The 24,265-nt window shown below is 32.3% G+C and overlaps 2 protein-coding genes and 1 long non-coding RNA gene across 8 annotated transcripts; 2 read left to right on the top strand and 1 right to left on the bottom strand.

The window, feature by feature from the left end:
- The first annotated feature begins 3,266 nt into the window (after positions 1-3,266).
- Positions 3,267-3,947, top strand: LOC130731241 (uncharacterized). The gene has a single exon (XM_057583472.1). It carries the CDS (start codon positions 3,330-3,332, stop codon positions 3,945-3,947), a length of 618 nt encoding a protein of 205 aa, XP_057439455.1. The 5' UTR covers positions 3,267-3,329.
- A 3,060-nt stretch (positions 3,948-7,007) lies between these two features.
- LOC130734294 (uncharacterized) lies at positions 7,008-8,447 on the bottom strand. The gene is made up of 2 exons (XM_057586643.1): positions 7,955-8,447; positions 7,008-7,854 (listed from the first exon to the last, which is right to left on the bottom strand). Exons 1-2 carry the CDS (start codon positions 8,352-8,354, stop codon positions 7,250-7,252), a joined length of 1,005 nt encoding a protein of 334 aa, XP_057442626.1. The 5' UTR covers positions 8,355-8,447; the 3' UTR covers positions 7,008-7,249.
- A 10,372-nt stretch (positions 8,448-18,819) lies between these two features.
- On the top strand, positions 18,820-22,285 carry LOC130734293 (uncharacterized). Of its 6 annotated transcripts, none has more exons than XR_009017878.1 (5): positions 18,831-19,079; positions 19,271-19,326; positions 19,721-20,265; positions 20,373-20,553; positions 20,684-21,337. It is a non-coding gene; the product is annotated as an uncharacterized LOC130734293 (long non-coding RNA). The 6 variants fall into 6 exon arrangements; XR_009017876.1 differs by lacking the exon at positions 18,831-19,079 and adding exons at positions 21,344-21,423; positions 21,779-22,285 and having other exon boundaries at positions 19,091-20,265; positions 20,684-20,750; XR_009017875.1 differs by having other exon boundaries at positions 18,820-19,079; positions 19,271-20,265.
- Positions 22,286-24,265: the final 1,980 nt, after the last annotated feature.

The raw sequence follows: 24,265 nt of genomic DNA, 5'->3' as shown, positions 1-24,265 counted from the left end.
ATATCTCTAAACTCTGAGTGAATTCAGTTTAATGTTTAAGAATTGTTCATCAAAAATCTTAGTTTTGTCATCATCAAAAAGGGGGAGATTGTAAGATCAAGTTTTGATCTAGTAGTACAACTCTATGTTTTGATGATTACAAGTTAACCTTTTGATATGAACAATTGTGGTACTCTAACGTGTTTTTCTGAGTGTGCTATTTACAGGCTCTGACCCTGACTCAATTTCACACAAATCAGAAGCACTGTGTATAAAGGGTAACCCAAGCAACGCTTTCGCATTCACCATGTTCAGTATGAACAGTGGAAAAGCTTCAGAAGATCTGAAGCTATACAAACTCTGATGAGGACTCAGTCGCTAGAAGCTCTGATGATCCAGAAGTTCTGACAACCAAGAAACACTGAAGGTTCAGATGTTCCGATGGTGTAGAAGACTCTGAAGATCCAGAAGCTGAATAGTGGAAACTCTGAAGTCCAGAAGCAAGAAACTCTGAAGGCCATGTTCTTCCCTCTGAGTTCAGAATCAGAAGATACAATGGTCAGAGGATCTGTGCTTTCCCTCTGACTCTGATCAACCGGCTTCACAAGTTCCAATACGAAGCATTCCTCTGATCAGAAGTCTCCTAGGTTAAAAGGTCAAGTCGCTATCCAAGTACAAAAGCAAGTGTACCTTCCTGACGACCTACCTAACGTTCTCAGCCACAGCAGAAGCTGGATTTTCCAGAACTGCCCTCCAACGGTAGCATTTCCATGCAACGCTCAACCCTAATCCTTGGAGTATATATAGAGGCTGAAGATTGAAAGAAGCGGCCAGAAGAAAAAAAAATATACAAGAAGCAATACACACGCGCAAGATATATTCTAAGCTTTCTTTCATCTTGTAATTTATTTTAGTTTACACTCAGCTTATTCAGAAGCAAACCCTTGTAAACACCAACCTCAAACAGTTGTTTGATTTTTCCTTTAGGAGATCAAGGTTGATCGGATCCTAGAGAAGACTAAGAGAGTGAATCTTAGTGTGAGCTAAGTCAGTGTAATTGTTAGTCACTTGTAGGTTTCAAGTGCAGTTGTAACTCTTACCTGATTAGTGGATTGCCTTCATTCTAAGAAGGAAGAAATCACCTTAACGGGTGGACTGGAGTAGCTTGAGTGATTTATCAAGTGAACCAGGATAAAATCCTTGTGTGCTTTTCTATCTCTATCTTTTGCACTTAGTTCTCGAAAAGATTTGTTAAAATCTTTAAGGTGGTAGTTTTGTACTGAAAACGTTATTCAAACCCCCCCCTTTCTACCGTTTTTCATACCTTCAAACCTAGCCGCACCCTCCCTCTTCTTCTTCCTCTCCTCTTCTCCCTTTACCTCCTCTTCTCTCCCTTTCTTCCTCCTTTCTTCTCCCCTTTTCTTCTTCTTCCTTCCCTCTTCTCTTCTTCTTCCTCCTTTCTTCCTCCCCTTTTCTCCCCTTTTCTTCTTCTTCCTCCCCTCTTCTATTGAATTTCTCTCATTTCCCTTTCAGATCGAAGCAAAGAGCTTCCTTTTCACACATGCAAAGAGTTTCCTTTAAGATCGGAGCTTCTACAACTGGATTGGAGAGCTGCAGATTTTTTTTATTTTTTTTTTCAATGTAAAGTTTGATTTTTTTTCAATAAATTTTTTGTCTTGATGCTCTGTGTGTATATCTTTGTTGAATTTGAACCTCAATTCTTCAATTTCATCATTTCTGTTAATTTCCCTCTGAAAGCTGTTGGTGAATATGTGAGAGAAAATATTGTATTTTAATTAAGAAATCAAAAAGCAAAGTTTCTTACCGAAGGAACCGTGGGCACTGTTCATGAATTAAGAAACCATTAAGAAACCAAGCTCCAATGCATAAGAAACTCTAACTTGGTTCCTTAGCAACTCCAGCTGGGCTAAGAAACCAGTGTTGGAGTTGCTCTTAGTTCTGACTCTTATTCACAGAAGTAAATTTCAGATATTGTGTTGCAAACACAGATAATAATGATAATTATTTGTTTCCTAAGAAATTAAAAGGATACTTATTAGTTTTCAGTTTACCAGAATAGAAAAGGAAAAAGTTAAGTTGACACTCAAATACGAGAGATAAAAAAAGAAAATTGCTGGAAATGAAATGGAAGATGATGTGGTATGAGTGGTATGTGAATATGTATAGTAAAATTACCGCAGTATAGTAATTAACAGGACTAAACCATCTTCAATGTGAATGTCAAGGATTTTGGTTTTCCTACAATAGAGTTGGTATTCAAAGGATGAAGGATAAAACTGAGTTATTTAAAAGTCCATTGTATAAGTTTTCAAAGATTATGAAAACAAAATATATTTCTAATTTCTTACACTACAAAATAATATATGCATGTTTACCATGTCACCTTATTAGTCAAATATAGGCACCATCAAGTATTGAGCTGAAGTGGACCTTTTGGGGGACAAGGGGTTGCTCAGTCCATGATTTAACCACTGTAGGGTGTGTACTTTTGCATATTCACTATTCAGATCTCTCCACACAATCAGACACAAATACACCCAGGGGTGCAAACCAAACTCATTAGTCCTTTCTTATCCTAAGTCCTAAATTTGGGTTGTCAAAGAGTTTAATCAGAGGTACAAAATCTGACTTGTATTAAACTACAGATAGAAACCAATTCAAACATCAAAGTGGTCCTGTTCCTCTTGTTTGATGTGTGTATTAGTCTTCGATGAGGCTCCTTCTTCTGCAATGATTTCTTCTACTCCATTTTGTCATCTCCTTAATTGTTGTTTCTTTACCTACAGGACCAAGGGTCACAAAAGCACACTTGCACTTCCATTATTATTTTTTTGTCTAATGCAGTTGGTATTCTCCACATGAGTTAATTCTGTTAGAGCCGAAAACATTCAAATCATGGTACGTTAATTCTCCCGCGATTTTTTTTTTTTCTATTCACATTACTCGAATTTAAGACCTTACTTAAGGAAAATCAAATATGTACCATTTGAAGGAAGAACTTGTTGGTTTGCACTTGTATAATTGACAAGCTCAAACTCACACCATTCTGAGAAGTGAAAACACCCAAAACACTTGCAAATCCATTCCCATCATACAAATTTCTTATCTCTTAACTTTCCTTTTGATCTTCTCTAACTCCCAAAGAAACATGGGCAGTGAAAATCATCACCATCATGACTTGTACCATCAGAACCTGCATATCCATAACAGAAGCACATTCCTGCCAATGCTATGTTCAAGGACATCCATAAAAAGTGAGTCTTCCACAGAGAAGAGACCATCATCCAGGTTCCTTCTCCATTAACCCTCTTTCCCCAAGAATTGGTTGCATGGGTCAGGTGAAGAGGGACAACAAAATAGCACAACTTCCAACCTCACAACAACATAGACTCAGCCTCACCACCACCAAAAGCAACACCACCTCCATCTCTATCTCCCCTATTGTCAAGTATTCTAAGCTCAAAAAGCTCTTCTCTGCCAAAAACTTAACCACCACCACAACTGCTCCTCCCTCCAGTTGTGGAAGGACGCAACGAGTGACCAAGGTTTTAAATTGCGGTCGTGGTAGTGGTTGTGCTTCCAGCTGCGTTGTGGAATTGCAGACAAATACTAATGGATATGGCCGCAATTGCTGTCGTGATGCCGGTGCGAGACTCCCACACTCTTCGCGTTCCGGACCGCAATTTAAATCCCTGCAGGTGACAACAGTAAGTGGTGCAGATATGTCCAGGAACAGAAACCAGAGGCGTGGTTGGATTAGTAATGAGAATGTTATTCCCATAAGCATTGAAAACATGGATCCTCCTCTCCCTGTGATCAAGGGAGTGAGAAAGTCAGATGAAGGAAATAGTTTTTGGAAAAGGAGGTCAGGTGGGGTTGCATTGAAAAGTTTAAAGCTTCCACAGATTCACCATCCAAGACATCATCTTCAGCTTACAAGTGTTTGATGGGTGATCAGATCAGACATATTGAAAAGTCTTCTTTTTTCCTATTTGTGAAATTTATACATCAGAATATTAGATATATATTCTACAAGGTCTGTTTTTATTTTGTGTTGCTTGATTTCCTGGGGTATCTCACATATGGCAGTTATTCAGAAAATCCTAGTTATATTGTATGGCATATATCAGTGAATACATCATAAGAGAATAACCAACAATGTCGTGTACTTATACAAGTGGCATGTTTTGTACTAAGAAATTAGCAAAAATGGATTTTGGTTTATGCACATTCAATTCAATTTTTCAAATATAATCTGGGAAATGACATGTAGTGGTTAACACACATCAATAACATTACATGATGCAGACAAATGTTCATATTACTGTCTTAGGGAAAGGAATGTCATTCTTATAGACCAGTACTTCAAATATTCCCTAAATGTTGGAAAATGATTTAGCCTAGGTTTGAAACAACTTGATTAAACTTATTGTATGAGAACTTGTAAATGTTTGAGTGTGATAATGAAAACAGGTTATATCCTACTTATAAGCTCTATTGATTTAATTTCATAAGCTGCTACTCACATTAACATTTGAACAAGCGCTTATACCTATCTATAAGTTGTTTTGAGTTTATTTGAATAAGTTTCTCATTGTTATTATCTTTTAACTAAGTTGTTTACCTAAACGCACTTATTTCACCAATGAACTAAATGATTATTTTTGCAGAAATTAAGTTGGAGGGTAACTGGATACTTGCTAGTCAGCAACATGCAACATGCAGTAGTAAAAACTGTGTTTGTATTTTTAGTTCTTGTTGTGAAGCTGACACGGTAAAAGTTTCTGATAATGCAAATCAAAGACATCTTCAATGTGTCGGAGAGGGCAACATGATAGCAGATTTTTCAGAGTTCATTCCAAGGAAACAATCCACCCACTAGAAAGATCTAAGTTTCTCCAGGAAAGTGGTGAAGTTAAGGAGCATGATAACTTACCAATAACCTAATAGAGATAATGAATAAAATCAACTGGACGAGTCCTATACTAGAGATCAAATACTTGGCATCCGAGGGTCAAAGATTTAATTAGCATCTGGACGAGTCCTATACTAGAGATCAAATACTTGGAATGGAGAAGCTAATTATTAGGAAAATGAACTTCCGTCTTAATGCTCCAACTCCTTATGTTTTTCTGGGGAGGTTTCTCAAGGCTGCGTTAGCAGCAGATAAGAAGCTTGAACAAATGGCCTTCTTTCTCATGCCTATGCTTAGAAGAATATGAAGCTTTAGCTTTCAAGCCTTTGTCCTTCGCCTAGATCCAGACCCTGAGGACCTCCTCCGCCCAAATTCGAGCCTTGCGATCCTCCGCCGCCCTGATCCACCCGATGTGGAACTCCTCCAACACGTCTATAAACCGGACCATGCCCCCTATCCGACCTGGTCCACAACCAGGTCTTTCCTGTGGGGTGGCCCTCGCCCGAGGCCTTCACCTCTATGTCTACCATAACGTTTTAGTATCATCAATACTCAAAGAAACCACGAGATCTGGGAATGTGTTACCAGAATTCCCACGGACGTCGCCAATGTTCACAATTTAAAATTAGCAAGAGAGGAAACTAGACTGGAACCCTTGCAGAAGTAGGACCCCTAATAACCTAGCCGCATTAGTGTATATAATGTGTACACACCTTTTACAATGTAGGCTCTCCCCTTTTATAGTGGAAAGGAAAAAAAACTTTAAATCTTAACCCTAGCTGGACTTTTGTGCCTCAAACAATTGGCTCAAGAGCCCTTACAAGCTTCTATCTAAGTCAAACTCGCTCTAACAGGATTGAACCTTGAGTCAAAAGGCCACCCTTCCAAAGGCATGAGGGGGAATGCCTTCGCCAATTCCCATTGAAGGGCGTCTCATGACCTGAATATTGATAGCTCGCCCTTGAGCCCTCCCGGTGGATTCTGCTCTCCATTGACTTATACCATTTCAAGGGGAGTTGCTCTTCACAAGCATGTACTGGATGTGGCATATTTCTAAGGAAGTGTCTGCCTAGTCCACAAGTTCACAAGATATTGTGCCTGAAGTATGGAGGTTAAGTGTGTCTTTCATGGCTTGCTAACTCTGTGCTTCGTCTCCGGGGCGGTCTATTGACCATCCCACAAGAGGGGGACCGACCTTAAATGATTCTTCATTCACAACGTGTTGATGCTGGAATTTTGAATTAAGGGTATTCCCATTACTTAAGGTCAGAGCAAGCGTCAACAAAGACTTTGAAGTTAGAGGGCTTGAAGAGAAGTTTTGAATAGAAGGGAAGGCCGAGCATTAAGGGATCTCAAAGTACACCAGTTTGAAGACCTTTCTCGAAGTCATAAGAGAGCCCCGAGGACATTCCGACACTTAGGAAATTCCCAAATTTTGATTACCACCCACCACTAGTTCTCTCCCATGTTACCCAAGCAAGTCACATATAGTGGGAAACAATTAATACAATTATAAAAGGTAAATATGGAAGATTGTAAATAATTTTTTAAAATCAACAAATTAATTAGATTCATTACATATTTTCTTCATAGATACAATTGTCTAAAAGTGGTCTTATTGTCTAAAAGTGGTCTTATAAAAAGGAATGAATGGAGTATAAACTTAATTCACCTAGTGGAAGGTGAATCACAGAGATTGTGAAATGGTGAATCCCGAAGGAACAGAGCGCTGAATATAAGATACGTTTCGAAAGGAAAAGAGTAACCAAAAGTCTCAGTGTTATTAGCCTTATTGGAAAGCTAAGCGTAAGTGATTTGGGAGTGTTAAAGACAGCTAAGATGCATGACCAATTTAAAAGGAAAGCACTTCAGGTTTAAATTTCAATTAAATGCTTAAACAAAATGTAGAACTGTCCTGTATGTCACAAAGCTTTAGCTTTGTGCCCTTTGGCAGGGGCCTTTCAAAGCTTATTGGAGCTTATCGACAAAAAAATGCACTAAAAAAGCTCCAATAAGTGCTCTTTGGTTTACATTCAAACGGGTACAAAACAACATATGATTCAGACCAAAGGCAATCATCAGACTACAACCATAGCAAAATAATAATATTTTGAACCTGAGAATAACTGGATTCAGACTTTGTATCAGGCATTTAATAGAACTGAACGTGCATAATTCTTACATCCCAAAGCAGTAGAAAAAAATAGCAAATTTAAATAAGAACACACGAAACCTGAAATAACTAAACAAGAACCGATCATCTGACCAAAAGCCATATGTCGCTTGACATAGTACACTGACATCATTCAAATAATATATATACCAGTGTGCTACCTAATCAGCGAACAAAAAGGAGGCATAAGCATGGTGGTGCTCATTGGAATGCAGTCCAGGGTTTTGATGAATACCTTGCATCCTAAGTTTATCCATAGCCTTTCGTGCAAGGTCTACACTTGTAACTCGTCCCTGAGTCTCTTCAATTATATCAAGAATGATAGTGGTAAAAACCCCATATAATTTGTGTGGGTTAGGAGGAGTAGTAGTGGTTGTGGAAGAAGCTAAGAATAATTCTGGCATATAGAAGAAGGGTCCCCTGTCCTCTTTGGGCTTCTTCTGGTCATATTGGAAAGCATTCAAGAGAATTAATCTTGAACTTGGAAAGCTGGTCTCCTCTGAGTGGGTCTTGAGAGTTGGAGTTATGCAAGGTGTTTCGATATCAACGGGAGACAAACCGGTGGCGCAAAAACACGGATATTTCACACAGACAAATTTAGCATTTGGGTGTCTTGTGTAAAATCTTGTATAGTCTTGTTGACTAACCACTGGTATTGCCGGAGTACAACACACAGAATTTTCAGGTTGAATTAGGCAATCGGAGACAATTGTCAGGGTACAATCTAAAGAGCCGGCAGTGTATATAATTGTCCTGAAATGATTATCTGTTTGCAAGCAAGCACATAAAACAAAGAATTACTATATAGTATATACCAATGCCAGCCAGCAAACAAATTAGGGTTTGTTTGGATACCGATACCATACCTGGGAGGAGTACTTTATCAGAAGTAGTGATATTGCCATCAGAGCAGCCATGGGCGATGAGGTGGATGAAAAGGATGTCACCTGGTTTAGCATGCTCAACCAAATAGCATGTCTCCAGTCGTATGTTGTAGTCAGTGGGTTGTGATTTGTCTGGGTCTCCATCTTCAATCAAGAGAGTGATGTTGTTATCTGAAAACCCTCGCAGATCCATGAGGAATTTCTTCATCCTCAATATCTTCCCTTTCACATCATCAATATCATTCATCTGTGGGTGTTTCAATCCAATCAACAGAGCTTTCTTTTCCCCTAAATTTCCCTCAACTGCCTCAATCTTCTTCTTCTTTGCTAAATTTTCCTCTACCGGCTCAATCTCCTCCCGTGATCGCATTATAGATGCCATCAGTTGCCTGCTGAATCTGATGATGATCTTTTTTTTCTTTTCTTTTTCGGTGATTGAGGTTTTGACAATCGCTGCGGCGTGTGGTCTTAGGATCGAATCCTATTAGGTCCTACTGCACTGTTTTTTTTTTGCACTTCCCATATATTTGGGCCTACTTTGTATTTGGGCTGTATTGGTTTGGTGTCAATTTAATGTTAAACTAGGGTTAGCAGATATTTGGGCTGTCAGATATTTGGGCATACTTTGTCTTCCGTGAATTCCGGCCATCGTCATCCCACCACTTCACGTAACTGCCCATCGTTCTGCTCCTATGATCCCTAATCTATTCACCGACTATGCCACTGTCACTTCATCGACAACTGTTCCACTTCATCCTGTACTTCCTTCCGTTGGATTGGTTGTATTTGTTGGATGCTACTATGCTATGGAGCTCATCTATTATCTATATTCACTTCTCCCTATCAACAAACCATGGTACTGTTGACATCTATAATTGTGTTTTCTATTTTACAAGTTGTGTTCCTATACCCTATCTCCTCCCTTAATTCCTTTACAGCTTCTCTGATTTGATCTGGAGAATTCTAAATTCGTGGCTATAAATCGAATCATATTGTGCTGAGATGTTCATATTGTGTTTTCAGCCTAGTACCCTTGCTTCCATTTTCTCATCTCTTTTGCTTTGATTCATTTGTCGTGATTTTGATCGGAGACATGGGTGTACATGTGAATCCCACCAAGAGTCTCTGCCTTGGAAAAAATTACTTGAAAATCAGGACTAGGGTTATCCTCTCCACATTGTTCTAATTGATGCTAAGGTTTAGATCCACACTTATTTATCTTTAGCTGATCTTAGTGTTTGTTTCATGTACATTAATTTTTCATTTGACTTATTTTTAGCGTTAGTACTGTATTGACTATTGAGTATGTTTGTTGTTAACTATGTAGGTTCCCGTGCGATGCACGACTCATATTTTTCTTAAAATGCGAAAAAAAGTGTATCATAGTAACAAGTTTATTATAATATTAAATAACATTTTATGCATATATAATTATATGACTGCATCTACAATCTAACAAATAATGCATTTAATAGTAATCAAATAATTAGTTCAGATACGAAATTAATACGCGATGCAAAGTCAGCATTCAATTACTTTTTTTGTATTACTCAGTGAGATTGCAGCAGTGTTATCACAATAGATTGGGATATTGCTCTCAAGGATCTGATAATCCTCCAGCTGATGTTTCATCCAGAGCATCTGAGTGCTGCATATTGCTGCTGAGATATATTCTGCCTCTGCAGTGGATAGTGCAATGGTTGATTGCCTCTTGCTTGCCCATGAGACTAGATTACTTCCTAGAAATTGACAATTTCCAGAAGTACTTTTTCTCTCTGTTCTATCTCCAGCATAGTCAGCATCACAATAACCTGAAAGCTTATACTCTGATGTTTTCTTATACATCAAGCCAAGGTTAGTGGTGCCTTTCAGATACCTTAGGATCCTCTTAACAGCAGTTAAGTGGGTTTCCCTTGGATCTGATTGGAAACGAGCACATAAATGAACACTAAATAATATATCAGGCCTAGATGCAGTTAAGTATAGAAGGGATCCTATCATGCCACGATAGAGCTTCTGACAAACTTTACCACTTGCATCTTCTTTCTCCAAAATGCACGTAGGATGCATTGGAGTCTTGGCCACTGTAGATTCCAGCATATTGAACTTCTTCAGAAGTTCCTTAGTGTACTTGCTCTGATGGATATATGTTCCTTCTGGTGTTTGATCTACTTGTATTCCCAGAAAGTACTTTAATTCTCCCATCATGCTCATCTCAAATTCAGCCTGCATCATCTTAGAAAATTCTTTGCATAGAGATTGATTAGCAGAGCCAAATATTATATCATCAACATAGATTTGCACAATTAAGATATCATCTTTGTAAGTTTTTGCAAAAGAGAGTTGTATATACTTTACCCCTTACAAACTTATTTTCCAGAAGGAATGAGCTGAGTCTCTCATACCATGCTCTGAGAGCTTGCTTCAGACCATAGAGTGACTTCTTCAATTTGAACACATGGTCTGGCTTCTTCTCATCTTCAAAACCTGGGGGTTGATGAACATAAACTTCCTCTGATATAAACCCCTCGTCTAGCCAAAACACCTCTGGTAGGTATGATATCATGTCCCGAGCGGCATAGAAGCTCTTTGCACCAGGGTAAAGACTTTGCTGGGGGGATAACATTCAATTTCTTTATTTTCTCCTATATTTAATAATAATTTCTTATCTATATATTTAACTGCTTAATTTCTTATAAAAATATATTATTATATTTCATTCTATCAATGGACCATCATTATAACATAAATATACCACCACCTTATTCTATCACATCCCCTAAATTAAATAATTATATTTGACTTTAATTTTATCTTTCACTAGTATTTTTGACCCGTGCGATGCACGGGGGATATTCACTTTTATTTATTTTGTGTTTTTATTATTTTTGCGTTATTTTCAAGATATTTTTGTATTAATATATTATTTTGTATAAGAATTTTTTAAGGTTTTTTATAAATGTATTATTTTTTTTTTGTCGTGGCGTTGTGATGGATTTAGCGTGTCTTTGGTGTCTTGTCTCCCCTAAGACGACACACCATGTTCTTTTAACTTGTCTTGTTTTACAACCCTTGTTGTTTGCGCGTTACCTTGGCAATATAGTGGGTTGTATTACCTATATGCAGGATTTTATGTTATTTGTTTTTTACCTTCAAGACGACACACCATGTTCATTCAAGAGGATTGAAATACATGTTCCGTCACCAGCCTGTCGCTTCGTCGAGGTTTTTCATTGTGACGTGCTGCTGTATCGCGTCCATCTTTGGTGACAACAAATACCCATATGCGCCCAACCTCTAGGGAGCTTCCTCCGGCCTGGGCTCGACCTTTTCTAGATGTAGTGAAGGTCGATTTTGATGCTTTTGTTTCATCATTTATTTCAGCTAGTTTTGACTTTTTGTTTCGAATTATTTTTTTTATAATTATGATACAATATTTTCATGAAGTTGAAACTTCCTGTTGTTATTGGCAGTCCACAACAACAACTTCTCCTCCAAAATGTTGGTTGAAACTGAACTTATTAGCAAATATTTTAGTATCTTTGAGTGTTTAGTCTACAACTTCAAAATAATGCTTGCGAATGTTGAGTTTTTCGTCCTTTGATCTTATAGCTGTTGTTTATGCTCTCCAAATGAAAGTTTTCTCCGTTCCTCCATAACCATAGAAAAAAACAACACCCATTTATCTTAATTAATTGTTGACATGATCGTCTCATAAACACTTTTTTATTCCGGTGTCATGTTAGACAGAAGATGTACATACTATGTTGTTAGATCTTGTCTATCATAATATAATTCATCCATAATAAGCTTATTTTGAGAAGTTGTTATTGAGGTCCTATCAATTTAAGTCATTTGGGGAAAGCCGACTAATGAACTGCTGTTGCTTTGAATAAAGTGATTATATTTGCAAATGCGAAAATTTTTATTTGCTCCTTAGTAAGTTTTAAATCTACAACAATATAAGAAGTAGTGTAAGAAAACTATTGCATTATCATTTTTATTGTGAACAGTGGTGTTTTTATTTTTTGATAGATAAATGTTAGTTGTTAGTAATGTTAGTAAATTAGTCACTCCTCATGATTCGAACCCTGAAACCTTCATCCTTCATTTTACCCAACTTTTATGTCTCATAACTCTTATCACTTGAGCTAACTATGTGGAACAATGGTGTTTTATATAGTCTTTGTTTTAAATGCACTCACCTCTACGTTACATAAGAAGTCTTTGTCATGCAAAATAAAGCATCATTCTAAGAACCTTTTTTTTATTTTAAAATGACATTGTTTATTTTTTATGAGATCTTTTTTTTTTAGTTTACACTCATAAAAATCTGTTTTTTTTTTATTTGGTCTATGATTACTAAATGTTATGAATGTCATTTTAGATATTAAATATATGTAAATATTACACATGTTATATGGAGTTATGAAAGTGAAAAGTTTTTTGCCTCATGAATTTAATTCTTTATTTTTTGTGATGATTAGACATTTTAAAGGGATATTTAAACTCAAGAATTATTATATCAACCTTAATTATTCATTCAATTACACAATCAAAATATAAATAGATTAAATGGTATTTAATTAAATTTAATTAAATTTCTAATTGTTGTGATTTTAATGACAATAAATTACATTAGCTTTATGAGTAAATGATATTTAAATCATTTATTTCAATCTAATTGAATTTTAAATCAATAAAATATGAATTAAAATTAAATTAAAATTTTTATTTGTTTTAATTTAAAACTTTAATATTGGATACTTGAAATTAAAATTAAAGGAAATTTTTCTTTTAAAATATAACGTTTGTATTTATTTCAACTTGAACATATACTTTGGTATGATTCATATCTCATATCTACATCTCTGACATTTCTTCCTTAAATATTCTTAAATTATTTTTAATCAAGTTTCATATATTATTCTTATAATTTAAAAAATTTCCAACATTTTCGCATATCTCATTTATATTATGTATTTCATCGTACCACTACAATAAAAAAAATGAGTGTCATATACTATGACATCAATTATTATAATTATTACTCCATCCGTCCCCATTTATAAGTCACATTTTTTGAGTTTTTTTTGTCCCTAATTATAAGTCACTTTGTGATACCAATGCAACATTTAATATTTGTTTCAAATACTAACCTCATATTTAAGATGAAAGAGGTAGTTATATTTGAAAAGTTTTAATTTGGAGAGAGAAATTCTAAGGGTGACATTGGAAAGACTATGTTTTTGTCTTACAAATTTATTGCTTTTAACTATTTTTCTTAATCTAAGATAAGTAGTCAAAAGTGACTTATAATAGGGGACAGAGGGAGTAATATAGAATGGAACTTGAAAATTTTGTATTTTATATACTATAAATTTATTGAATGCACTTCAATTTTATAACTTATACCCCTTTACAATCCACTTGCAAGCTTCACCCAAATTCCATGTAAATGACATTGTTTCAGGTTCTATTACTCATATAAATTTATCCATTTATGATTAGATTTAAAAATATTATTTATATTTATATATCTTGGTCTGTTATTTATTTTTTGCAATAGTAACATAGAACAATTTATTTATTTATTTTATCTATTTGAAACAAAATATGTGTTTTAATATATTTTTCTTAAAATTGAAACAACATAGAGTTCACTCTATTTAACTCATGAGCTGTCAATCAATCTAATGTAGTGGTGCAATGCACAGGGTCGTTGGACTCTCGACAAAATAGATCGGGAAAGCAAATAAACATTGTCCACTAACAATCACCAAATGTATATAAAAAAGCATTAACCACTAAATTATTGCCTTATATCAAATAAAAATATTAAACAATTTAAAATTCTTTGTTCGAAGAGAAAAATGTATAGCACCAGATAGAACCCCCCAAAACATAAATAATCTAGTCCCTTAATGTATCAACCCCATGTCATAATAAATTTTAAACTTCTTTAAGACAAAATATTCAATTCTTTTATACAAAGAGGTTCAAAGACAAAACTAAACTTCAATTTACAAAAAGCACCCTAAACAAATTAACACTAGATGTAATACCTGTGCGTTGCATGGGTTTACTTACAATATTTTTATACAATAGATATAACACGTTGTACGGGTTTATTTACAATATTTTTAAGATTGTATAAAATGATCATCGCTTAAATTAATACAAAAATAATAATTGTGTTTAGACATTTCAATAATTAAAAAAAAACATTTCAGTAAATAGTATTAGAGTTCTATTTGTATAAATAATTAATATTACTCTAATTAAATAATTAATATTTATTAATTAAAATTGAATAGTTTTAAAAATATAATGATATTTTTATTTAATAATTTGAAAAATAATCTAGTCAATTTGTAACAAAAAAAATTCAGCAATAAGTTTTTAATACCATCAAATAACTTGTATGAACATATTTTTATACCTTTTACTGAGAAAGTCATATTTTAGGAGGGTCAACCACAATTTCTCAAACTGGTTTACACTTGTCAAAATGGAGAACAATAAAGTAATTTTATCTTTTACAACTATAATAAGATATAACTTAAATTTATTCAACTTTTGTGATAATTTTTTTTTTCTCTATTAAGCTTCCTCAAAATCGTCTTTACTAATATATAACAAAATCAAAAAATTATATGGAGATTGTTTTTTCAAATAAGACACACATACATTATAGTTAATAGTAAATGCCTCATAGTGTCATTTTTAAATTTAACATGTTTTATCTAAATTATTTTTTGATGATATTATTTTATTCTAAGTCAAGTTTAATTCTTGATATTTTTTACTAAAGCAAAATTTAAGTCAATTTTTAAGTTTATAAATGTTATTAATTAATGTAGATAGTTGAAAGATTTTCACAATAGAGTTTTTTCGGTTTTTTATTTTATTAGGTCTAATTGCATATTTGGTCCCCACTTTTACATTTCTTAAGATTTTGATCCCTAACAAATTTTAATTGCACTTTATTACCCCAACATTGTTCTCCGTTAGCAACTTTGGTCTTCCATCCAATTCCGTCCAAAAACTTATAGGTTTAATTTATGGGAAAAAAATTTTAAAACCCCGAAAAATATTCTCTTTATCTCTTCTTTCCACATCTTCATCACTCTTCTTCAAAACCCAGAAAATTAAATCAGATTATCAAAAAATGGTTAAAATCTTTCCTATTGGTTCATGTATTTTTAATACAAATGTAGGACGCTTTTACTTCTTAATGTATTTAGTGAATTTTTTTACATTAATTAAATTAAAAAATAAAAATATTATGACTAATATATTTTTTTTTAGTTTTTTTTAAGTAAACAAATATTTTTAAATCATTATATTAACTCATATTAAACTTCTTACCACAAACAAATATTTTTGAACTCTTTTTTGGGCTTACGTGTATCCTCCTCCAGAGGAATCCTTCTTTATGCAATCCTGCTTGAGCTGAGAATTTTCACAATATCGTGGAGTTAACTCTTTCAGCGAAGTTTTTTTATTCACAAAACTCGAACCTGAGACATTGCTTAAGGGAAATCAAGCATCCATACATATTTTTTTAAATCAATTAATGTTTTATATATTAAGATATTTCTTTATATAAATTATTTTTTATTAACTAATTAAAATTGTCCACATGTAAATTATGAGTACTTTTATCAATGTACTTTTTTTGTCCATAAACATCAGTGTGATTTTTTTTATTAGTGTTTGTTTCATTCTTTTTTGTTTCACACTTTTTTAAAGAACTAAAGTGTTATGTCCTGTTCTACCTTATACAACAAACACAAAAATCAGTTGGTAGTTGATTAACTTATTGCGTTGTAAATTTTGTTGATCTGGTTTTATTTTAAAGTATATAATACAAAATGATTTTTTTTATTTCTTGATGTATTTGTAACAAACTTTCAAGTGAGTTTTACATTTAGTACGTAGTTGAATAGCTAATGACTTAAACAATTTTATTCATTTTTAATATTTTAATTTAATGTATTTCATACAAAGGTTCAAAGTGGCTTTTACAATTTAGTATGTAGTTGAATAGATTATGACTTAAAAATTTTATTTAATTTTATTATTAAAGATATTAATATAAAAGAAATGTTTTACTATTTAATGCATTTAATGTAAAGGAGAGCAAAAAACTCAAGTCTCCTTTACATATATACTAGAAATTATACCCGTGCGTTGCACGGGTTTATTTATAATATTTTAAAAATTATATATGATTATTATAGTTTTAATAAATATATAAATATGTTTAATTATAAAATATAATAATTTAAATAATAATGGAGGTGAGACATTTCATTAAGTAGAATTAGAGTTCTCTAAATCTAAATAATTAATATTACTCAAATTTGATAATTGACATTTTTTAAAAAAGAAAACCTTATTGAAACGCAATAAAAATGAGAAAAACCTTCTCATTTAGATAATTACATTGGATCACAACAGACCCATATCTGTTGTTCCCTACCACACCCTTGATTTGCCAAAAAGTTTGTCATAGTGTTTTCCTGACTCAATACATGCACCACACCAACACACTGAATTATAGACATCAGATGATCTATATGATTAAATACATGTTCCAATTTCCATGACCTCCTATCTTTTTTTTTATAAGCCCAATGACCTCCTATCTACCATAGACGTACTCACCCAACCACTGAGGAGGAATCACTCTCAACTACCATATTTGAAAATTTAAATTGCTGGAAAAATAACAAAACATGTAACACTGCTTGAACCTTCGTCAAAAGTCCACAACATTCCAGTTCCTTTTGCAAAGGAACCTAACAAATCCCCTCCTTGATCCCTCAAAATCCCGCCAATACCACTCACCACTGGGTTCCCTTTCCACGCCTCATCTACATTAAACTTCAAAACAGTTTCTGACGGCGGCTCCCAATATACTGTTCGTGGCATCTTTTGTTTTCGTGGCCATTTAATACGCTCAAAGCCTCTAGCAAACTGTTCCAAATCATATGAACAATCATTCCACTTCCCCTTGACTCACCAAAACAACCAAACCAAGCAATAGTCTCATATATGTTCAAGAGAAACAACACTATTATTAAACACACATGCATTTCTCTCTAGTAATTGATATTAAATAATTAGCACTGAAGTAGTCTTAATATTTTATTCATTTAAAAATATAGAAATCATTATGTGAATTTGAAATATATTAAATCAAATAATAAGTTTTTAATATCATAAATAATTTATAATGACATATTTTTTTACACTTTATATCCACAATAAAGTAATTTTAACTTTTAAAATTACAATATGAAATGATTTTATCAGTGTAAAGAATTATTTATTAAATTTAAATTTATTCAACTCTGGTTATAGTTATTTTACTCTGTTATTCTTTCTTAAGTCATTTCTACTAATATATAATAGATCAAAAACTATATTTGAAATTTTTTTTCAACGAATACACACATATTATAGTTAATGGTAAATACTCATAGAGTGACTTTTTATTTAAAGACTAATTTTTCTAAATTATTTTTAATAAATATTATTTTATTATAATTAATTTTAACTCTCAGTATTTTTTGTATAAAAAATATTACTTAGTTCTATTTTAATTTTCTTTCCTTCAATCTATGATTGATAATTAATATTCTAACATTTTTTAATTAATATTGAATAAATCATTTTTTTATAAGTAACTGCAATTTATAATTAATAGTTAATACAATTAATACAAACATGGGTTTTTTATTATCTAATGTATATTATATTTTTACTATTTAATATATAATATTTTCATATGATTTAATGTAGTATTTTTATAGTTGATGAATTTTTTTCTGAAATAAAGAAATAATAAATGAGTAATGTAAAAAAAAATTCAAAATTTAGTTTATAATTTTATTATTTAGTATAGGTAGCTAAATTCTCTAGTTAATTTCTTTCAGTTTTCAATATTTATATTTAATGTATTTAATAAAAATATTATTACATAACTTAATCAAAGGTTACATCATATTGGCATGTGTAAAGACAAAAATTATAAAAATTGAAATGTTTCAAAAGTTACATTATATTGAAAGTTGAATAGAAATTTAATTTGTTTAACTTCATTGTTTAATGCATTTAATATTTATAGCTCAAGTGAGCTTTACATATATATATAGATATAGATACGTAGTTGAATAGCTAATGACTTAAACAATTTTATTCATTTTTAATATTTTAATTTAATGTATTTCATACAAAGGTTCAAAGTGGCTTTTACAATTTAGTATGTAGTTGAATAGATTATGACTTAAAAAATTTATTTAATTTTATTATTAAAGATATTAATATAAAAGAAATATTTTACTATTTAATGCATTTAATGTAAAGGAGAGCAAAAAACTCAAGTCTCCTTTACATATATATATATATAGATTCATTTTTAATATTTTAATTTAATGTATTTCATACAAAGGTTCAAAGTGGCTTTTACAATTTAGTATGTAGTTGAATAGATTATGACTTAACAAATTTATTTAATTTTATTATTAAAGATATTAATATAAAAGAAATATTTTACTATTTAATGCATTTAATGTAAAGGAGAGCAAAAAACTCAAGTCTCCTTTACATCTATAAACTCTATAAAGTGAGAGTTTGTGCAGCATTGGGGGCAAACCAGTCATTCAACACCTTAATGCACAACAATATAATTTTTAGCATGGACATTTTAGTAAAAGTACACATTATTTCCTAAAGATTCGATCCTAGCCGTTTATTCCTCAATCACAATTTCCCTTTTCTTACGTTTCTTTTGCTCTTTTCTGTTCCCTCAGCCTTCCGTTTTGTTTTCCATTCGCTTCCGTTTTGTTTCTCAGCTGTCCGTCTTTTCCATTCACTTGGAAGTTGGAATGTCTCCACTCTCCATCTTCACTCTCTTCGCCTCTCTCCCTCTTCTGTTTCTTTGTTTGCGATGTTGAGGCCAGAGATTCCTCTCCCCATTACATCGCAAGGCCCTCTCTTTAAGTGGTTGGGACAGAAGATCTAGAGGACACAACCTGTGCCATCGTCGATGGCGAACTGAGGAAACTGTTTCGTCCATTTGGAACTTCAGTTTTCGGTGAGTTTTTTAAAAATATCCCATTGTTTTGTATTGCTTTGGCCTTTTCTCCATTGTTTCCTTCCGTGCAACTCATTCGTGCAAACCTTTGTTCATGTGGTTATGGATATGGATTTGACATGTTCTTCATCCCAAACTCATTTCATTTTATTTATTCTACTTTTTTTGGGCAAATTAAACCAATTCCGCAGGGTACCATTCTGTCTTCCTTTGAAGCTCACCGATCACATTCTCTTCTGTTCCCAAGGTAAGAACTTTCACCATTTTTCTGTTTGCTTTCCCATAAAAAGGAGTGTTTTTTCCATCATTTTGTAGATTATGAGTCTTTCATTTGGTTACACACATGTTGGACTCCCTTAGCTAAATAATCCCTAATTTCTTACTCATCCCCCTCTGCTGCTTCATCTTTTTATAAATTTAATTATGGTTTAACATCTATCTTTCCCCTCTTATTCCTCATTATTCAATCTATTCATCATAACTTCTTTTTAAAGGATCTAAACCAGCAAAAGAAAGATCAGGAGGAGGTTCTTTTGTGCAGTTTCTTCTATCTCTGCTGCTCACATACCACTATTGATTTTTTACCAACAATTTCACTCCTTCCAATATCTGTGATATTCTAGAAAGTTTTTAACTTTCAGGTACTTTTTGTTGCACTATGAGCTGGATTTGAGCCTTTGCAATCCAAGTTTTGGGTTCAAAGAAGAGTATGTTTTATTTTCCCATTGTTCAGATGGGTGTGGGGCTCTCTGGCACCTCTAATAAGACAAGTGAAACTGCCCAAATACATCAAATTGCTTGGACCTTCATTCCTTAACTATCCAAAACTGTTCCCAGTTTCCACTCTTCATTCTAATCCATGTGTTAGTTTTAAAATTGATGTTTAATATCCAATTTTGTATTCTCATGCACTATCCATTAGTGTAAGTCTATATATCTGTATTACCAAAATGCTTCTCAATCATGCATGATCAAAAGAATCTAAAACCTGATGTAACAGAAAGTTTGGCACTATTGTCCTATATATTCAATTCTTTATGATAAGAGTAAATCTCCAACTAATCTTGGGTTAACTGCAACCTAATTGTTTTTCCCTTTGAGATCACTCAATTGTTCTTATTATGGGTTCAATTGATAATCACATAAGGGACTCTTTAATTTGTATAAGAAAAGCTTCCGCATCAGTGTATGCGTACTCAGTTTTTTTGAGCTGCTACTAATTCTCTTCAACTCAATATCTTTGCTTGCGTAGCTTTTATTTAATTTGACATTTCTTGAACTTCTTTTTATCAGCTACTTCAAGCAGCCTCCATATCCGGATGAAAACATAGAAAAGAGTGCAGGCTATGAGCTGGGTTAGAAGATGGTGCAGTTCTTAATTGGCTCATCATATTACCCTGTTGCATGTTGTTTCTTTGAAGACTTCTGTTAATTGTAGACCGGTGTTCTACATAGAGTTTATGATGTGGTTAATGTAAGTATCAATTTTTTCCATTGGATTATTTAATCCAAATGTTTTAGAAAATATGGCAGAGAGAATTTTCTATATTGCAAAGGTGTGAAGTTCTCAATATCTTTATTATTATATTCCCTTCTTATTCCAGTTGAAAAGGTGAGTTTGAACCGACGGTGGCTACTGTCATGAAAGTAAAGCAAATGAATGCTTCTAAGGTAAACATTAACTTGCCACTGCTTTTAATCATTTTCTCTACTGATTGTTCCACATTTCATGGCAAGGGTAAGAAAACAAATGTTTTACAGAAAGATTGGGGAAGGAGGGAACAGCAGTGGATCGGAGGTGCATCGAGGTATTGCTAACTTGAGGCAACACGCTACTCATCTATACTATGGAAGCGGCTAGATGAGGGCATAGATTCTGTTGATGAATGGCTAATGAACTGGAAAGTTTTTTTTTTCGTTTGGTTGAATTAAGCAGCAAAATGTTGATGTGGCTGCTGAAAAACTCAGTGCTCAGGATAAAGGAATTCAAGTGTTGGTAGATGTTTGCCATATTTTTATTGCTCAACAAAGGAAGAGTTTGATTAAAAAAGTTGTTTTTGTGAAAGTTTGTTGGTAGATCAACTATGAAATTTGTATAACATGATTTGTTATTAGTTCTTCAGATAAACTAGGCTGAAAAATGTGATATATGTCTGCTTCTTTTATTCAATCTTTTGATACAAGGTTTCTTTTATTTAACTTAACTTCTTATTATGGATTCCACTTCTATTTTAATGTGCATTTATCTTTTGATTTTGGACTAGAGGTGGAAGATTGAAAGAGAAGGAAAGGGAATAGAGTGTTTATTGAGAGGCGTCCATCACAGTCAGCGTCTTCAACAGCGGTATAAACTCTTCTTTTATTTTGCTTTATTTATGACTTTTCCTGATCCTTTTCTATTTGTGTGCAAACTTCAAAGTTCAAACTCTACACTTTCCTTGAAGAATTATTTCATTAGTTACTCCTGGCAAACTTGAAACTCTACACATTCTGCTATAAGTCTCTATGCCAAAATTGACGACTAATCAAAATTGTACGTACATTATAAAGCATGGCCATAAGTTCTGAAGATTGTATACCACTCAAATTTCTCTTCTCTATGTCCAAACTTGCAAAAATCTTTCCTAAAACTTAGCATCATTTGATAATTTTACTAAATATGAAAAAATCTATTTTACTGTTGTAAATTGGTGTCTCAGGGAACATCCATTATGCAGGAACCAGAGGACTTCATTAGTAATATGTTCTAATTAAATTGGGAACAACACCAGTGCATCCCTTTGAGGCTCTGAGAATATCCAAGCCTCTCAATTAAGAGACAAAGAGGAGTTTCAAAATGGGTAGATCTTGGATGCTATAAACCATAGGGATTTTAATTTGACAGGACTGAGGTCAGCCACAAAAAAATTCAGAGCTTGGTACAAGGAGAGAGCAGCATCATCGTGGGATATGGATTTGACTATTATCATCAAGAAAGGATTGAAATATTGTTGTGTAGTATCATTGTGATTACCTGTTGTGTGACCTCCCTATCCTCCCCCTGAAAAAAAAAAAAAAGAGAATTTGTTGAGCTTTTTATGTTTTGTATTGCTATTGATTGAAACTTAACCAGTGTTGTATAATAGAAAAATGTAATGATCCTTAATAAAGACTTTTGCGTTGTATAATGGATGGTACCAGGTTAATTGAAAGAGTGCATTGATCCTTATTGGTGAAATTCAAATATTGTTTTGCACTATATGAATATACAAAATTGATAATTATTTGCAAATGAAAAGAAACTTTTTATGGGGTGCTGGCTTTTAGAATTTTTTTTATTTTGGTGCATTGGAATAATAAATTATACCATCCAGAAATTGATCTCTAGATTTTTCCTTTCCATACCCATCTTACCACTTGAGTCATCCTTCGGGACAAACTTATTAGAATTTGAATAAGAAATAATATATATATTCACTTTAAAAAAAGTATATTTTGAAATAATTAATATGTAATTTATCATATTACTAATTTATAAATTACTATATGTTGTAATATATCACACAGATACATTCATTCTCATATACATTTATTTTTTAAAGTATCCTCATATACGTTAGTGTTTAGTTAATATTAGTTACATTCTCATATACGTTTATTTTTTAAAGTACCCTCATATACGTTAGTGTTTAGTTAATATTAGTTACAGATTAAATAAAAAAGTTAACACCAGTTTCATAATTCCATAGGATTTTTTTTTTTTTACATCGGAAAGATAAATAAAGATAAATTTCACATTCCAGGAATTGATCACTGAATCTCCCTCACCCAACCCACATGTACCATAACTCTTACTACTTGAGATATATTCGGGCATATTATAATTTTTTATACATACTATATTATTAAATTTATTAATAATATTTAACCATCGAAGGTTAAGGATTTAATTAACATTAAATTTAAGTTGACATGATTAATCATTTAATATTTATTCAATATATTAGTTAAAATTAATATTAAAATTAGAAACTAAAGGGTTTTAACATTAGATGTCATATCAATGCTAACAAAAAAATTCACTAAACCTTCCCCTTACAACTATTAGTCTTTCATTTTCGAAATATCAGTTATGAAATTCCATAAGACATGATCAATTAGTTTATATTTCTATAATATATTGATTAGTATATTATTAAAGAATGTAAAAATTAATCGCCAAAATAAAAGGTTAATGTCAGTTATGGTATTCCAAAAGGTATTGTAATCTTTTACAGTTATATTAATTAATAATCTTAAAAAGTGAATTTCCAAGAAATAAATTCATTGAACGTGATAAAATAATTTCTATTTATATAATATATTAATTAATATTTATATTGATATTAATCGTCATCAATTCACAACCCTTTCACTTGCAATTTTTTATTTATTGTTTAGTTAATATTAATTACGCACTAAATAAAAAAGTTAATATTACTGATATAACTCCATAGAACATGGTTCAACTACTTGGGAGGTTTGTTCCCAACGCATTTTCTATATTTATAATATTTCTCTTGATTTTTCAAAAAAAAAAGAACTCCATAGAACATGCTAAATTATTTTTTATTTATATAATATTTTAATTAATATTAATAATAATAGTTAAAAATTAAAGGTAGATGTTTAACGTTAATTTGATATGAATGCCAAAATAAATATTTGACTAACCCTTTCACCTTCACCAAATTTTGTTAGTGAGGACTAACCCTTACACCTTCACCAAATAATGAGGTTAATATCAGTTAGTGAATTACATTGGATATAATGCAAAAATAAACTTTCTGCTAATCCTTTGACCTACAACTAAATTTATTATGATTTTTTATTTAATATTAGTAAGAAACCAAATAAAAAAATTATTTAAGGAATTCCATAGGACATGACAATTTATTTTTGATTTATATAGTGTAGTAATTAATATGAATCTTAAAAAACTTGGTATCAGTTATGGAATTCTATAGGACATGCCAAATTATTTTGGATTAACAAAATATGTAAATTAATATTAATATTAATCTTAAGCAATTAAAGTTTAGGATTCTTACATTGATATATTTTAAAGATTACATTAAATTTGATATGAATGTAACAATAAACTTTCTACTAACCTTTTCACCTATTTATTTATTTTTGGACAAAACCTATTTATTTCAAAAAAACAT

The sequence above is a fragment of the Lotus japonicus genome, chromosome 1 (genome assembly GCF_012489685.1).
Source record: "Lotus japonicus ecotype B-129 chromosome 1, LjGifu_v1.2".
NCBI classification, from domain to species: domain Eukaryota; kingdom Viridiplantae; phylum Streptophyta; class Magnoliopsida; order Fabales; family Fabaceae; genus Lotus; species Lotus japonicus.
This window is presented reverse-complemented; position numbering and strand designations above follow the sequence as displayed.